Here is a 17,743-nt window from a genome sequence, read left to right on the forward strand (position 1 = left end):
GATTATTTGATATTAAAGCATGGAAATATGAAGGCAAGCCTATTCTTTAGGTGTATTTCACAATATATTTCTTAAAAACACTTCAGTTCAGCACATAGTAAGTGCAATTTTTTGAAACATCAGGGTTCCTTGTTTGTCACAATGTATGAATTATGTTGGTTCGTTGACGCATTCCCAAGTGATTAAGCTATATAATAGTGCATGATTTTTGAAGCAATTTGCGTCAATGGGGTTCTAAGTGTTAAGTGTGTAAATATATTTTGTAAACTGTAAAGGCTATAAAAGTCAGAGACATGTTAAAATGAATATGTTTGCCATACAGATTTACTGAATGTAGTACTTTATCATACAGGTTGTTTCTAATTGATGGGAAATGGCAGCAAACTTTCCAAATTCAAGATGGCGAACTAACCCGTGGCTACGTGTCCCAGAGGACGTTGAGTCCCCGACCAAAAAAGATGTCTGCAGCGTGAGCATGCAAGCAGCCCTGCAGACAGACCGCAGAAAAGAAAAAAGCAAGCACTTGAAACACACGCACACATAAACACTGGTCTACCCAGGTAGTGAAGACTTGAACACTATATTTCTGACACAATGGGACAATTTTACACAAAGGGAAAGGACGAAAAAGAAACAGAACATTGAGCATTAACCAAAAAAAAGAAAGGAGAAAAGACTATTGGTTCTTTTTAATATTAAAAGACTTGAAATTTTGAACAATTAAGTTTATTTTTTTTTATTACTAAAACTGACCTAAATACTGCATTTGTGTACTTTTGGTTTTTTTTCTCTGAACATTCGTGCCAATTTATTATTTTGCATATGCATAGAGCCCAATTGAATTAATACCCAATTTTACACCCCCTCCATTTAATATCTTATTTATTTTGTTTTATTTGCCTACCCTGACTTACACTTACTTGTTCAGAAATTCATAATTGTATGTTGAAATCTGTCTCTATTGTATGTTGCATTTCTGCCCAAGACCTTGTTTTTAGCATTTTTACATAGAGAGGTGTTGATACCGGTACAAAATTTGAGAAAAAACAACCCAAATCTATGGTTTACATTCCCTATAGTAAGCACCATTGTGATATAATAATTCATAGAGACTATGAGTTAGCTAATGCAGCTACTGCATTATGTACACTTGCTACAGCTGTATTACTGGTTAGGAAACTCTGATTTCACCTTGATTCAATTGTTTGGTTTCATTTAGCTTCTTGTTTGAGTTTGAGGTTTGGCCAATGAAACTGAAACACCTGGTTTTAGAACATCTGGTTGTAGACCACAATAATTGATTGTCCCGACTGACAGTTCTGGTGGAAACAGGAGAGATAAGGTGCACATCGAATTCTGCCATGATTTGGGCAGCCGTGGTTTTATGTTTTTTGGATACAATCCGGGTTAGCACCCGAACATCCCTTTCAGACAGCTTCCTCTTACAGCGTCCACAGTTAATCCTGTTGGATGTGATTCGTATTTCTTGGTGGTATGCTGACAATACCCTGGATACCGTGGCTCTTGATACATCACAAAGACTTGCTGTATTGGTCACAGATGTGCCAGCAAGACGTGCACCAACAATTTGTCCTCTTTTGAACTCTGGTATGTCACCCATAATGTTGTGTGCATTGCAATATTTTGAGCAAAACTGTGCTCTTACCCTGATTATTAAACCTTCACACTCTGCTCTTACTGGCGCAATGTGCAATTAATGAAGATTGGCCACCAGGCTGCTCCAATTTAGCGATGAAACCTCCCACACTAAAATGACAGGCATTTCAGTTTCATTTTCCGACCCATGTATATATATATATATATACACACACATATATAAATATTTATATATATACTGTTCTGTACTGTACCTCCTGGATGGACGTCTGTTGCAGTTCATCGCACATCTGAACCTTCAATATATTTTATTTTCCTGTTTCATTAATTTCTTTGTCTGTCTCTATTAAGTGCTTGTCTGCATTGTAATTTTGTAAAAGCTGTCTCTCCCTGAGCAACTTTGCCATCTCACTTTTTAACCTCTTCTTCTTTTCCTTCATTTCCCTCTCACCCTTCTTTAGTGCTTTGATGTGGGTTAGGTTGTTTGAGGTGATATCTTCGTAATAGGTCTTAATGTCACTCAGAGCTTTCTCGTGATTTTGCATCAGTTTGCTAATGTGGGAGTTGTTATTCAGTTCTATTATCTCAATTTCCTTCACGCGTCTGATATCTTCTTCCTGGCGCAGTGCCACCATTTTATTTTCATATTTAGCCTCCATGTCTTGTAGTAGTTGTTCGAAATAATTCCTGATATTGGTAATTTCCTCATTGTGTCATAATTTAAGACTCTTGATCAAATACTTACTGGAAAGCTCCTCTTCCTTGAGCTTCACTTTCAGATTCTGTATGCCCTTCCACAGATCACTTTCCAAGTCTTCATGTTTCTTCAGCTGTAGTTTGGTGGTGGTGACCTCTCCCTCTTTTCTGAGCTCTGTGATGCTAAGCTGATGTTCATAAAGTAAGTGTTTCACCTTCTGTTTGTATGCCTTGATCTCAAGTTTATGGCTTTCCTCAGCCTCTTCAATTTTCTTATACTTGTTATTGAACTTCGGATTTCAAATTGTCCAGACGTTCTTTGGTGATCTCCCAGAAACCATGAATCTTATCCTGTTCCAGTCGGAAGTAGTTGCACTTTTTCCTCTCCCTGTCCAGCTCTTCACGCAAGGAGACAATCTGGACCTCCAGCAGCTTCTTCGCCATCTCTGTGGAAGCACCATTCACTACTGCAGGCTTTTTTTCTCTTCACACACATCCTTTTTGTATGTAGTTTAGTTCTTCATTGCAAACAAACGCAACGCTTAGATTGTTAGACTTAGACTGTTCTCATACAGAGTTCCCCAATGGTGGAACAAACTACCTTCCACTACCAGATCAGGAGAATCTCTCGCTATCTTTAATAAACTCTTGAAGACAGAGTTCTTCAAAGAGCACCTACTCTCCTAACACCTCTAACTAACTACCTTCTACTACCAGATCAGTAGAATCTCTCGCTATCTTTAATAAACTCTTGAAGACAGAGCTCTTCAAAGAGCACTTACTCTCCTAACACCTCTAACACACTAACTACTTCCAACCTCATTTCCTTCTTCCCCTCCTTCACTTCTCTATCCCTTTATTTCCCTTCGACCTCCTTTAAGCCCTATCTAAAAATGGTTTATCTTAATTCCTATTACTTTGTACTTGACTATTGTAAGTCGCTTTGGACAAAAGCGTCTGCCAAATGTAATGTAATGTAATGTAATGTAGATTCTGAGTCATATTTATATACTGAGCAAATTACATCATCGAGAGGAATTCTTCCTAAAGTGGGTAAATTACCATGGACCGCTAGAGGCTCGGCTCCAGCGCGTGAGATTTTAAATACAAAATGAATGCCGCTAAAGCTTCCACAAGTGATTAAGCAGAAAAGATGAGGGACGCAGGTCTAATTCAGTGGTTTGACTTTAAAAGGTCTGAACAACTTCAGACTGCTCCAAATTGTGCCGGAGAGTGGAGCCGACTAGCGGTAATACATCTAATCTGTCCCACCACCTCAAGAAATTCCACTACATACAATATTTTCCTTATACTATCTGAAACGCTTTTGTAGCTTATGTTGTAACTACATTATTTATAGTTGGTAAAGCCTATAGGTTTGCTTATTTGATGGGGATATACAGTACTGTGCTAAAGTTTTAGGCAGCAAAGCAAATGACACTAATCCATTTATCTCAGCAATATGAGTGTTTTACCTTAAAAAAAGCACCACATATGATTTAAACAGATGCAAATAAACATACAGTAAAACGTAACAAGGAATTCTCATTTTTAACTGCTGCCACTCCCCTCTGCGCGAGGCCCCAGCTACCCGTATGTGATTAGAGTTTATTGGTGTGTAGGGCATTTTGTTAGAAAGGTGCACTGCTGGACCCTGTCTCAGAGTCTGCCCCGCAATGCTGATGATCTAAAGGGGCATGAGTGTTGTTCTTCTCCAGGTCTCCTTTAAGCGCAGCTAGTTTTCTCTTCAGAAGCAGGTTCTTTAAGACTTTCTTCTGCTGCACCTTCTGAATGGCCTTGTTGAACTTCAAGTACAGTTTGTCACGCTCCTGCTAAATGGTACAGATTTTTTCCTCCAATGAAGATATCTCAAATTTTAGGTCATGAATTTCTTTGTGTGCCACCTTGAGTCTAGCTCTGACTTTCTCTAATAAGTGCTTGTGAGCTGTTTCCGGAGGACTGTGGCTTCCTCAGTGGCCATGCGCAGAGGCTCGGTCAGCTGCTTGTTCTCCCTCAGCACCTTTGCCATCTCACTTTTTAACCTCTTCACGTTTTCCTTCATTTTCTTCTTACCCTCCTTTGTAATAGGTCTTAATAACTTCCTAGTTCTTCCTCTGTTCTATCATCTCAATTTCATTCATGCGTCTAATATCTTCCTCCTGGCGCAGTGCCACCATTTTATTTTCATATTTAGCCTCAATGTCTTGTAGTAGTTGTTCGAAATAAGTCCTGATATCGGTCATTTCCTCATTGTGTTTTAATTTAACACTCTTGATCAGATTCTTATTGGAAAGCTCTGTTTCCTTGAGCTTCACTTTCAGATTCTGTACGTCCTTCCGCAGATCACTTTCCAGGTCTTCATGTTTCTTCAGCAGCAGTTTGTTGCTGACCTCTCCCTCTGCTCTGAGTTCTGTGATGCTAAGCTGCTGTTCATACAACAAGTGTTTCACCTTCTGTTTTTATGCCTTGATCTCAAGTTTATGGCTTTCCTCAGCCTCTTCAATTTTTTTATACTTGTTACTGAGCTCACATTTAAAATCGTCCAGCCGTTCTTTGGAGATCTCCCAGAAACCGTGAATCTTATCCCGTTCCAGTCGGAAGTAGTTGCACTTTTTCCTCTCCCTGTCCAGCTCTTCACGCAAGGAGACAATCTGGGCCTCCAGCAGCTTCTTCAACATCTTTGTGGAAGCACCATTCACTACTGCAGGCTTTTGCCCTTCACACTCTTCCTTCCTTTCTTTTTAGAAGCCATCCTTTTTGTATGTAGTTTAGTTCTTTATTGCAAATAAACGAAACGCTTAGACTCTGAGTCATATTTATATCTTGAGCTGATGATGTATAGTACACTATTCCAACTTAATATTCATCATAAATAAATAAATTCGTCCTTGAACAGAGTGATTATCAGTTATTTTAAAATAGCATCCGACCTTCAGTTTTCTGTTTTACGGTCTCTACCTATTAAAACATTTCTCTTTTACACAGTTCAGATGAACTGTTCTGAAAAATGTCATCTATTGTTGGTAATATATTCTACAATATTGTTTATGAATCTTCTCAGATCCATTGTGGGCATAATGAGGCAGGGAGAGTCAGGCATGGGGACCGGTGCACAATAGGCCCCAGCATGTCTACAGCTAAGATGAAGAGACAGTTGTTCTCATACTTTGTATGCTGACACTTGTCATTACTCCTTAGCTTCTTAGACATTATGTAGACCATCATTGAATCTAGGATGATTACATTTGTTCTAGAAGGAAAAAGTGAAGCGTGTGTTTGTAGATATCCACATCCTCACACAATTATTCTTAATAGTTTTATACATTTATATATGTGTGTGTGTGTATACATTTTAACTGTTTAATTATGATTTATTTGTGATTTTGCTCTCTTTTCAACTGTGACACAACGACAAAAGACCTTGGAGACTGTTTGTACTTTTTTAGAATTCAAGAAGGTCAGACTGTTTTCATCAACAGCAAGTGCTGTAAGGAGAACATCACCCTGAGTGGCAGAGAAGCTTCTCTGTTGATCTGGGACCAGTGCTTATGAACTAGGAATAGACAACAAGCTATCTGAGTAAAGTGCTGGAAACCTCACTTCAGAAAGCCAGCGCATGCCTGTTCTACACGGTGTAAAGTCGTACCAAGGCCAGAAGACCTTTCCATTCACTCTTTTCTTCTGTTTCATCTTCTCAGAGACTTTAGGATGCAAAAGTGTCCTTTTTGCTGTGCTCACAAAAGACAAGAACTTGTTGCCCAGACAAGCTGGAGCTGGTCACATCTACTGAACTGGACAACAAACGGTTAACTGGACACTGCTGACGTAGTAATATTGATGGATTCTATACAATTGTATTGGATCCTATTGATTTACATGTCATTTATATGAAGGAATAACTTGGAAGAAGTCTGTGTCAGGTTATGGGAGGAGGCTCTCTTTCTCTCTCTTCCTTTCTCTCTCTTTGGTTGTGAACGTGTTGGCCTTTCGATATTTGATTATACAATGTGTGGACCTGTTGATGTACTTTTACGCTTTTCTAATGTATATTTTTATTTACACTACTTTTATATTGGTAAAGCTGATTTTTTTTTTCAAAGTAAACTTAATATATTTTAAATTCTAAACTTCGACTCAGTAAACTTCTTTCATGTTCTGAGATTGTAACACTCAATTCAGTAGGACTGGGAGTTCACAACTAAGTTACTGCTGCTACAGCCATGCCCACGGATGCCACAGCCAATTACAATGCAGCTAAGCAACTGAACACCAGAGCTTTATAGAGAGACCGTGGAACGGAGGGCCATTACACCCTTGTCCCCCTCAAAGATCTCTGACCCATCAATACATCGCTGAAGATGTTCTTTGGTATCCCCCTCAAGACATTAGCAGCAGATCCTTTACATTCTAGGTGGGGCCTCCATGGATCACATCAATGAGTAACCAAGGATGATCATGATCCTGTTGATGATTCAGAAGTTCTTAGGTAGTGAACACTGCAGAAGTACTGCCTTAATCTCCCAATTTTATACAGTTGTTGGTATGCTAAAGTGCTAGAGTAAGTCTTACATCTATTGGCCTGGGTTGCATTATGAAAGTTTGCAGTATTTGGTTGATGACACAAGAGACTTCACTCTATGTTGTTTTTGAAACAAACCAAATGTTTTTACTGGATGATGACTCCCCCTGTGGACAGAGGAAGCACTGCAGTGCTGGTACATAAAAGTGTATGCTATATCATAAAGCTAGAAAATGCAGTGAATCATACTGTAACTCTCTTTTGACTCAGTCATCTTGCTATCACAATTTGGCATGACATAGTGGCTTAGATTTTTACACTTACCCATCTTCCTCCATTCAACAGTGTTGGGAGTTTTTATACCTACCTGACACCTGCTGCAGTGTATGAGGCAGTGTGAATACAGCAAAAAATTGTTAGATTGAGTTTGGCCTAATAACGTTACATACAATAACATACATGGTGCAGATTAGCAGTATTCACAGCATGGAGGCAGTTCCTCATGTCATGCAGTAGGTGCCCTTTTTGTTTGTTTGCCCCTGCTGCTCAACCATCCCTAGCCACTGCTGTAGAATATCAGTGGACACATTTTAGGAGAAATTCTTGCACAATGTGTGTGGAAAAATAGCACCCATAAAAAAGTAAAAGGAAGACTCTAGCTGTTCTCTAGTCTCTCTGATATTCCTGCAGTTTGACTCATGTATGCTGGTCCAGAGCACTGATGCAAGCCAACGGCAACCAAGGCAAGACATTTCCCTGCTGGGAGTGTCTGGAGCTAATAGAAAAGAAACAGTGCTTTCTGTTTAGCCTGATGTTTGCAGAACACAATGCTGATGTTCCTAACAGAGTTATCTGATGCGTATCAAGGGTCACCAGGGGTCAGGAGCCCTGGGATCATGTATTACTTGGAAATCCGTCAAGTTATTCAAGGAAAAGACAATTAGGCATAAAAAAAATGATAAGTAAAATCAGGTGTGTTTGAGCAGGGAAAATCATTAAGCTGTTCTTGCCTTCTAGGATCAGTTTTGGTTACAGAAAGACTAAAAAGAAAGAGCTGTGTTTCGTGTTTGGTTTAACAATAGATTCATAATCTAATTGTCACTTGAATATCTCAGTGTGATAGGCTCTTAATACAGAAAACTGGACTGCCTGGAGAAATATCCATGTGAAGAAACAATCAGAAAAAAGCAGCATATCCACATTCAATGTAGAAGCTTAGTGAAAAGTGCTTTAGCTTCCACTGGACATAATACCAGTTCCATTACATTTGGCATGTCTGTGTATTAAACTGCTTGAATAATGCACACAAATACACATTCATTAAAGAATTTGATATGGCAAATAACAGAACAGGTGCTCAAAAATGCAGGTATGATTTTAATTATGCACATATCAGTAGTGATGCCTCCTACAGTCCCACAGAAGACATGCATAGCTTGGCATGGTAGCCACTGGAGAATCTTTAAGCAATAGAGGGAACTTTGAGTTGAGCAAAGCCCACCCGATCCTGACCCCTGTCATAGATACTGTAGACCTGAGACAGGAAAACATCGCCCAGAATCCACAGCGGCCCTTTTGGAGATACAATATCTACTGCTACAAAGCCAGTCAAGCATAAAACTCTATCACCCACTACATCCTACAGAAAGGAGACAAGGGAAAGAGGGATATAATTAATTTTTATTTCATATTTTTGTTAATCTGCCTGCATGTGTCATTTTAAGATAAATGTAGCAATAGAAATGCTTTAAAATAAGTTGGACTAACATTGATGTCAACTGTAAGTACTGATTTGTGTCTTTGTGTATACTCACTTTTCTAATGTATGATTCTCCAGGAAGGGAATACTCCACTCCATTAAGAACAAAAGATATGACAGGCAAACTCTTGATCCTAGAACAGTCCACCAGAAACTGGAACCCAAAAGAGTTAAAATTACTATTTGAAACACTCACTGTCCACTCTATTAGACAGTCCTACCTAACTGCTCCAACTCGTAGATGGAAAGTCAGAGACAGAAACTTTGTGTTGGACATCCTCTACTCCTTCATCAGGCTCACAGGACCTCCATATTCAAGTATCTTGAATTTGGGGTTTGCTGGCAATAGCGTTTTACCGTATTTTTCACACCACAAGGCACACTGAAAGTCCTTAAATATTCCTGAAAAATCATCAGTCTTTTAATATGGTGTGCAGTATGTATGAATTTGACCATATTTTGTGTGAAAATAATGTCTCATGCTCCCTAAACCCAGACTGAGTCTGATAAATTCTGGCATTGTGATCTTGGAATATGCCCATGCCATCAGGGAAGAAAAAAAAAATCCATCAACGGAATAACCTGCTCTATATTCAGTATATTCAGGTAGTATATTCACCACATACTGTTGCTGAACCTGATGTTGTTCTTAGCCCTATTAGTTGGTCTCCTAATGTTTTCTCTGCTTTAATTAATAATTTAACCCTTCTGACGCTGATTAACATCTTTCCCACTACCTCAGGATGTCATTTCACAAATGAGAAGCTACTCACTGCATCAGTTAGAATTAAATAACATGTTGCTTGCAGAAACATAATCATCCATAGAGTAATTATCCAATATGAATACCCTACCTAGTTGCTTAGTTAAATTAAGGTGGTGACCTTTTTTATTGTTCAGGCAGTGTGTTAAATATAGTATATATATTAAAGCCTGAGTTTTAGCTTGACTGTAAGCAGCTTTAAGAGTGTAATCTCACTGCCAGCAGAGCACACAGATGGCCTTTTATATTTTGAGCTGTTTTAAGGCCTGTCTCACCTCTCCGGCGGGAGTTGGTGTAGCGCCGATAAGCTGCTGAAGGATCAGGATGTCCATAGTTGGCCCAGCGATCAGAGATGTTCCCGTGTCAACAATCGCTTGGCAACTGGAAGTATCACCATGACAAAATGCAGAGGTCCCTTGAACCTTCAGTCTAAAATGAATTTAACAGAAGGAATATAGTGTCACTCACTGTGTGTTGGAGTGATGGTCCTTAATTGGGTCCTTTTTGTCTAATCAACCGATCAACAGTGTACAAAATACATAGGCTATAAATATTGTGAATATTTTGATAGAAAAAATCAGGACCAGCAGTGCAATACTCTAGGTCAGTGGTTCCCAACCTATGGGTCGCGACCCAACCTATGGGTCGCCAAAGATCCACGATGGGTCGCGAAGCCCTCTTGATTTTAAGGGGTTTCATTTTAATACTATATATAGTCTAGGGTAAGCAAAATTCGCCGCGCTGTGCTGCGCTCTCTCTGTCTCTCTCTCTCTCTCTCTGGCGCGCGCGCGGGCGCTCTCTCCGGCAGCGCGGAGCTGAATTCAGCGCGAGGCTGAATATAATAATATAATAATATAAGAATATAAAACTCAGTTTAGTTAAATAAATGAAAATGAGTGAGGGCCTGTAAAGTTAATCAATTATTGTCCAATATTTGGACAGGTTGAGGTTTTGGTGAGCTGTTTTACTGATTTGAAACTGAAACTGATATTATTCTTTTTTTTTGTTTGTTTGTTTTTATTTTATATAAATTATTTTTTATTCATTTTAAATAGTTGTATTATTTTATTGATCTAATTATTTTTTTCTTCATAAGATAAAATTCCTTATGTTTTATGTATCATTTTTTCCTTTTTTACGTGTTTATTTTATTCATCTATAGTAAATGTCAGTTTTTATTTGTCATTTCTATAAATACAGGCTATAAATACAGGGAACTCACACATCCATTTTGATCTGCCAGTAGCCTTTTACAGTGACCGGTACCCAGTTAATAGGGGGAACAAAAAGGTCTTCATCCACACCTCCCAGTAACAGTTCTCCCTCCTTTTCTGGACCTCTGAAATGAACAGACATTAGCTGTTGTCAACATCCGTTATCATCATTATAACCATCAGCATCATGTATTGAACCCTCACATGTTGAGAAAGAAGGAGAAAATGGGCTTCTCCACCAAGTTCTGCTTGATCATATTGTCAAAGACAGGCGCTCCATGCTCCTCGGCGAGTGCAGGGTAACTCAGACCCAAAATTCCATCAAACTTGGTCATGACGAATGACATGCCGGGCTCATACACAGACTCCCCAAACTCCTGATTCTGCACAGTCACTGAGCCCACCTGCACAACACAGCACCCACAGCTCAATCAGCACACAAATGGGCAAGAGTCTGATCAGGCTGGTTAGATTATTGATACTTCAAAATGTTCTCCATGATCTTTTTTTCATACACATAGAATTATATCATGTACACTAAGTCAATAATGCACCCCGGATTGCTGCAAGACTCATGCAGTTATGCTTGAGGTGTATATTGTAAATGATTACAGGTATGGCCTGATGTAGACAAAACAGGAGGACTATAACAGACAGAGATCATAACCTGATCCAACAAGCCTCCAAAGGCCTTACCTTCAGCATGTCTTTGGCCAGCACACCCAGCAGGTGCCCTGAGCCGTAATGGATGCCAAAGATTCGACCATCATGAATGTAGGTGCTGGACTCAATGGCCTTGAACTTGTGGTGTGAAGCTGTGCCAAGAGAGGAACACACTGACCAGGTCACACACCAGCTTTAGTCACTATCAGAAACAAACATGGGCCGATGGGACTATATGAAATGCTGTGCTGAGCAAAATACTAAAGTTTTACATTGTCTTTAAAACAATATGAGCAAGAAAAGTTTTGACAAAACTTTAAATACATGGCTTAAATTAATCTGTGTGTGTGTGTGTTTCTGCAGTGAATGAAGAGGGTAGTGTCCATTACCACATGCTGGACTGACGCAATAGGTGGAGGGCACCCACAGGTCCGCTGAGCCAGTGTCAAACACCACTGTAAAGTTCTGTGCTGGCGTTCCCAGACTGATTTGACCAAAGTACTGAGCCTTCACAACACACAACACATCCTACTTATTATACAGTATACAAATTAAATGAGAAGCACCTCATGATCCTAAAGACATTCACTTATTCACTCACTCATGTTTAGCAGTCCAAAGATTCTCCACAAAAAGGTAATGTTAGTTCTTCAATTTATTTTTGATGACTCTTTATGTCCTTGTCTTTTTAACTTTTCTTTATAAAAACATTATCAAACTTACTGGTCGATCAAAAACGATCACTCCAAGAGCAAGACGTGTAATAGTCAGACCCTAACTTCTAAGCAACTGAAGGCCTGTTAAAAAAGATCTGCTAGTCTGCAGTTTGTTAAAAATCACGTGGACAAGACAAAAGTCTAATGGAAGAAAGTTTAGTGAATAGATAAGATCAGAATATAACTTTTTGGGTTTAAATGAAAACCATTATGTTTGGAGAAAGCTAAACACATCATTGCAGCATAAACCTTAGAGGTGGATTCCAAAGAGATCTGCCAGTTTACAGTTCTACAATTTTTTAAATCTAATTAAAAATAATAACAAATGTCTGTAATAAATACGTGGATGCTGCTTTTGCTGCAGTTGAAGTTTTTTTTTTTTTTTTTTTTTTTTTACTTAAAAATCTGGCTGGTTGCAAAATACAATATAATAAATGTTGCCCGACTTATGTAAATCTTAAGTTTTTCTATTGTCTGATTACTTATTTGGATGTAAATGCACTGATCAGATTACTGCATATCAAATCTGATTTTGTGCCGTTTATATTAATAATAATAATAATAATAATAACTGCATTTAAATTCACTCAATGTTTCTCAATCTGAGTCTTACAGGAGAGTTCCACATATGTGCTCTTGTGGGCCCCAAGGACTGATCTGAGAAACATTGCACAGTAAATCAGACCTATATAATTCTACAGTAGACGTCAGACTAAAGATTTTAATGTAAACATCTTATGTAAACGTAAAAGTTTAGTGGACACTAAGCAAAAGATCCAGCTGCTTTTACTACATATGTTTATTATATAATACTTAGTGGGGTTTACTTCTACCCTTCAGCACAGTTCAGGCTAATACTGAGTTAAGTTACTTCACTGGGTAATGAAAGTTGACGTCACTCACATCCATGAAGTTGTACAGTCTCTCTGCAGTTTTGCCCGACTTGAGGGACAGTAAGGCTGATGGGTAGCACTGGGCATAGCGACGTGAAAATGCATCCACCTGGTGATCCTTCAGAAAGTCCTCCAGCTGGTTTTTGGCTCTCAAATGGCTCCTCAGAGACGGTGCCTTCGTCAGAGGAATCCTTTGAATCGAAGAGTCCTTGAATGTTTTGTGAACCCTTTAGAATGTTCTATATTTCTGAATAAATATGATCTAAAACATCATCCAGAGTTCCTGCAGGTCCTTAAAAAGTCTTAAAATGTCTTAAATTAAAATCTGGGTAATTAAGGTCAATTTAAGGTAAATTTGCTGTAGGTATTAAATTTTCAGACTGTATATTTAACGCCGGTAGGAAAGCACATGCTAACTTTAGCAGTAAGTAAGCTAACATTAGTAGAGAGAGAACTAAGGTTAACAGAGAGCTAGTTAACTTTAGCAGTGAGCTAGCTAATATACTAACGTTAGCAGTGAGTTATCTAGCTGCATTACTGTGGAGAGAACTAAGGTTAGCAGAGAGCTAGCTAACATAGTAACATTAGAAGCAAGTTATGCAGCTACATTACAGAGGAGAGAACTAAGGTTAGCGGAGAGCTAGCTAATGTTAGCAGAGAGCTAGCTAACATAGTAACATTAGAAGCAAGTTATGCAGCTACATTACAGAGGAGAGAACTAAGGTTAGCGGAGAGCTAGCTAATGTTAGCAGTGAGCTAGCTAACATACTAATGTTAGCAGCAAGTTATCTAGCTACATTACTGTGGAGAGAACGAAGGCTAGCAGAGAGCTAGCTAATGTTAGCAGTGAGTTAGCTAACATACTAACATTAGCAGCGAGTTATGTAGCTCAGTTACTGAGAAGAGAACTAAGGTTAGAGCTAGCTAACATAGTACCATTAGTGGTGATCTAGCTAACATGCTAACATGACATTAGCGACAAGTTACAGACTTTTAAAATAGTGCAAAAACCCTGTCATCACTTTTTCACATATCAGATACAGGTAAAGGGAATCAGACAAATGAGGAAATTTTATAGTTGGTCATTTATTTATTGATTGTGAGTGGCAAAAGTATATGAACCTTTAGGATTAACATTTCATATGAAGGGGAAATTAGAGTCAGGCGTTTTCAAACAGTGGGATGACAATCAGATGTGGCATTGCTGCTTGTCTGCAGTTTGCTAAAGATTAAACAAGCCACAAGGCTATTGAAAGAATGTTTTGTGGACGGATCAGTCCAAAACAGAACTTTAAATTTAAATGAAAAGCGTTATGTTTAAAGAGCAATAACATAGTGCTGGGTGTTGACTGATTGATTTAATCAATTCAATATAGCAATATTTTTCTGAACATTGGAAATAGTTTAAGCCAGTGATTCTTAACTTTTTTAGACCATGTACCACTTTTGACCAAACTAAAACTACCAAGTACAAGCCAATTTCACAGGAACACATGTACCCCCCACACACACAGTAAGCTACACCTGTAATCTACATATATACGTCATATATTTTGCCAATTGTTCTTCACCTGTTAGTATGATAAACTGTTTGGTTGATTATTGTTGATTGTATAATTGATACAGTATTCCTACTGAGAATCTCAGAAAAGATTTAGATGTAGGCAGACAACAAGAGTGCCAAGCAGTGAACTACAGTGTTTACTACCTTATTTAGCTACTAACTGTAAAGCAGAAACTGTTATGAACTGTTGATTGATATAGCAGGTCTTGTGGTGTTCCACAAGGTACTTTAAGCCCAATAAAACTGATGTTAATAATTAATCTAATGTTTATAACAGGATAAACAATGTAAAATAACTCATGTTTTATTAGTGGTGCTAAAATCCACTATATGTACAAAAGTATTGGGACACTCAATACTTTCATTGTTTCATTCACTCTTTTTCCCAAGTCAAGGCAATAAACATCAGCTGTTTTTGTTGAAGTTACTGTCTTTACCTTTCAGAGAAGGTTACTAGATTTTGTATCATTGCTGTGAGAATTTGGTTGAATTCTGAATAAGGAGCATTAGTGGGGTCACCACCTCACCTTATCACAAACTCTTTTTTTGCACTATAAAGCACACCAGATTATAAGGTGCATTATGCGACACTAGTAAGCAACAGGGGTGTTGCCATGTTTTCCTTCTAATACAGCAGACCTCTTCGCTGGGGGTAAATAAGTCAAATGAGCACTGGATGTTAATCTACAAAGATTTCTAGTAAAGCATTTCTTTATATTTACACTGATTTCCAGATTTCCACTATGGTTGGGTGCAGCAGCATTAGCGTTAGCAACTGGTAGTACTAGCGATCTTCACATCATAAAAGTGGCAGACAGCCCTGAACACACTTTTAAGTTGATCTCCAGTATTTTCTTACCTCACCAGGCTTCGAACACAGCACAGCCCACACAGCAGCAGAACCAGTGAGCGGATCATCCTGGCTATTTGACAGCCTCGGCCTGGTACACAAAAGAGGTGACCTGGTGGGGCATTTATTCAGCTCACGGTCACTCTGCTAACCAATCATGACAGGGTTTAGTGTGTGTGAGTTTGTGTGGGTCAGGTCACTGGAAAAGGAAAAGGTACAAAGTCTCTTTCTTTCTGTACTGTCAAATTTCCATGCTGTCTTATTTAAATCAATTCAAATTTAATTTATTTATAGCACATTTTACTACTAATGCAGCAAATCGTCTCCACAGAAATCAAACCCTTAAAGATGGAGGAAGAATACAGATGTTTACTTTGAAAATATATCACTAGCTAGTTTGCAGAGGCTAGAATCAAAAGATAATTCAAGCTTAGACACTGATAAATACACAAGGCTGTATAGACACCAAGAAGAAAAGGTGCTAATTTAGAAACTCTTTGAATAGATGAATCTTTCTGCGTTTGAAAACTCTACTGCAGGGGTGTCAAACTCATTTTGGCCGAGGGCCACATTGGCATATTGGCTGTCCTCCGAGGGCCAGATGTAACTTATAAATGTAATAAAATGTAACCAAATGTAATATATGTAAATGAATGTAATTACTCCTTAATGTTAAATAACTCTCAATATATTATTTATTCAATCAAATATTACAGTTGCATGGAAAAAATGTTTGCTTGTTGCTCTATTAACATAAATCCTTTTAATTTGTCATGTCATGAAATCCAAAAACTCCATCAATCAAGAACCAAACTATTCAAGTGAATAGAAATGACATCAAGTTATATTAACTTTGAAATTATTAACTGAAATAAGGCTTAATAAATATAAAATCAAAAATTGTGAGCTGTTAAGAACATAGCATTTCCTCAGATTTAGCAGTTCCTCATCCAACCACTAGTGGGAGCTGCAGCAGCAGCACCACAAGTCCGCAGTCTTTACTGAGTCAGAGCTACAGCCCAGCCACGGGCTACAGGGCTCAGCTCAGCCAGTCTGGAGCGTTTTTACAATTTTTAAGTTCTTCTGTGTATGAAATAAAGATTTTTGTAACCGAATAATACAGCTCTCTACAGTTCATCTTTCAGCCCAATCAGCTAACAGCAGCCGTTTAGAGCATGAGTCACTGCTGGGATTACATTATAAACAGGTCAGTTAGCGCGCTGCTAACCTCAGGATGTTTATAACTACGGAGTTTAGTGGACACACCACGGCTGCAAGGTTAGACTGTTGAAGGCTACTGAAGACTATTAAAGGCTATTGGAGGTTATTGAAAGGGTTATTGAGGGCAGAAATCAGTAAAGGCTGGTTAGATAAGTGATTCACGTCCTCGTACTTTGCTGCGGTGAAACTGCGACTAGCGCTGTCACAGTGATGTTTATTAACGTCATTAAAACAGATTTTGTCAGCTATTGTCTTATAAATATTTACACAGAACTTATATCTCTCCTAAAAAGCGTTTATTTTGGTCAGTAACACTCTTCGTAACACAAAAGGCATACCGGTCTTTCGCCTTGAAGCACAGCCGTCCGTCTGCATCAACTTCTCTTTTTCTGGACATTATGGGATAAACATTTATATGTCTCAATTCCACCCGCGAAGTTACACCTTCCCTCCGGCAGGGTTTCCACATCAATGACTACACTGCCGTGTAGTGGCAGTAAGCCGTAACTTTGCGGGTAATACAATCGACAAGCATTGTGGGAAATGTATTTTTTGGTCAAAGGACGCTTCTGACCTATTTATTATAGACACTAAGATCTTACAAGCTCTCGCGGGCCACATAAAAAGACGTGGCGGGCCACATTTGGCCCGCGGGCCTTGTGTTTGACACATGTGCTCTACTGCTATTGACTCTACTGTTCGTCCACCCAATAGAAGTCTGATCCATCATATCGGTGCAGGATAGAGATGCACCAATATGTGGATGTCTATCTTTCATTAGACTTGAAGGATCGTGTGCCAAAGGTAGAGAACTAATAACATTTTGGGCTGGAGTTCAGGTAGGGTTGTATCAGTCCCATAAAATACGTAATCGTCCTTTATTTGGCAACTAAATTTGCGATTTGTTCTGTATTTCCATGTCCATTGCACACACATCAACACACAATAACCGTACCTGAATGTAGTGCCCCTCTGTTCCATATGTAATGTAGTTCCACTTAGTTAAGTTTGCTGTTAAATCAATAGGTAAACTTGCATAACAAATTTGGAAATTGCAAAACTCAATGCATTTAATGTATTTATTTTCTGGTGCATTGTAGGACTTTTAGGAGATGTATTTAATTCTAAGACTTTTTATGACCCACAGACCCCCTAAATAATAGTCCTCATCAAGTTAAGTTTCCCAGTTTTCTGAGATTCTACTTTTGCACTTTTAAACAGGTTTTGTTTTTGTAGAATGGAACATACACTAACACATCAATTATTAG

At 38.6% G+C, this 17,743-nt stretch overlaps 1 protein-coding gene and 2 pseudogenes across 1 annotated transcript; all 3 read right to left on the reverse strand.

Moving 5' to 3' along the window:
* Positions 1-1,925: 1,925 nt before the first annotated feature.
* Positions 1,926-2,787, reverse strand: LOC103037079 (dynein regulatory complex subunit 4-like; annotated as a pseudogene).
* Positions 2,788-3,944: 1,157 nt separating this feature from the next.
* On the reverse strand, positions 3,945-5,065 carry LOC103037401 (dynein regulatory complex subunit 4-like; annotated as a pseudogene).
* Positions 5,066-8,196: 3,131 nt separating this feature from the next.
* nots (nothepsin) lies at positions 8,197-15,784 on the reverse strand. The gene is made up of 9 exons (XM_007229828.4): positions 15,264-15,784; positions 12,851-13,031; positions 11,621-11,738; positions 11,265-11,383; positions 10,773-10,972; positions 10,577-10,693; positions 9,630-9,783; positions 8,647-8,745; positions 8,197-8,471 (listed from the first exon to the last, which is right to left on the reverse strand). Exons 1-9 carry the CDS (start codon positions 15,320-15,322, stop codon positions 8,295-8,297), a joined length of 1,224 nt encoding a protein of 407 aa, XP_007229890.1. The 5' UTR covers positions 15,323-15,784; the 3' UTR covers positions 8,197-8,294.
* Positions 15,785-17,743: the final 1,959 nt, after the last annotated feature.

The sequence above is a fragment of the Astyanax mexicanus genome, chromosome 2, assembly GCF_023375975.1.
Source record: "Astyanax mexicanus isolate ESR-SI-001 chromosome 2, AstMex3_surface, whole genome shotgun sequence".
Lineage (NCBI taxonomy): Eukaryota > Metazoa > Chordata > Actinopteri > Characiformes > Acestrorhamphidae > Astyanax > Astyanax mexicanus.

What these genes read in the sequence shown, in the direction of transcription:
- nots (XM_007229828.4), bottom strand. Translation starts at nt 15,322, where the DNA reads ATGATCCGCTCACTGGTTCTGCTGCTGTGTGGGCTGTGCTGTGTTCGA. An exon ending in GACTGTACAACTTCATGGAT is followed by an intron (nt 11,739 to 12,850) that starts GTGAGTGACGTC and finishes TGTGTTGTGAAG; the next exon opens with GCTCAGTACTTTGGTCAAAT. An exon ending in TTGCGTCAGTCCAGCATGTG is followed by an intron (nt 11,384 to 11,620) that starts GTAATGGACACT and finishes CTCTTGGCACAG; the next exon opens with CTTCACACCACAAGTTCAAG.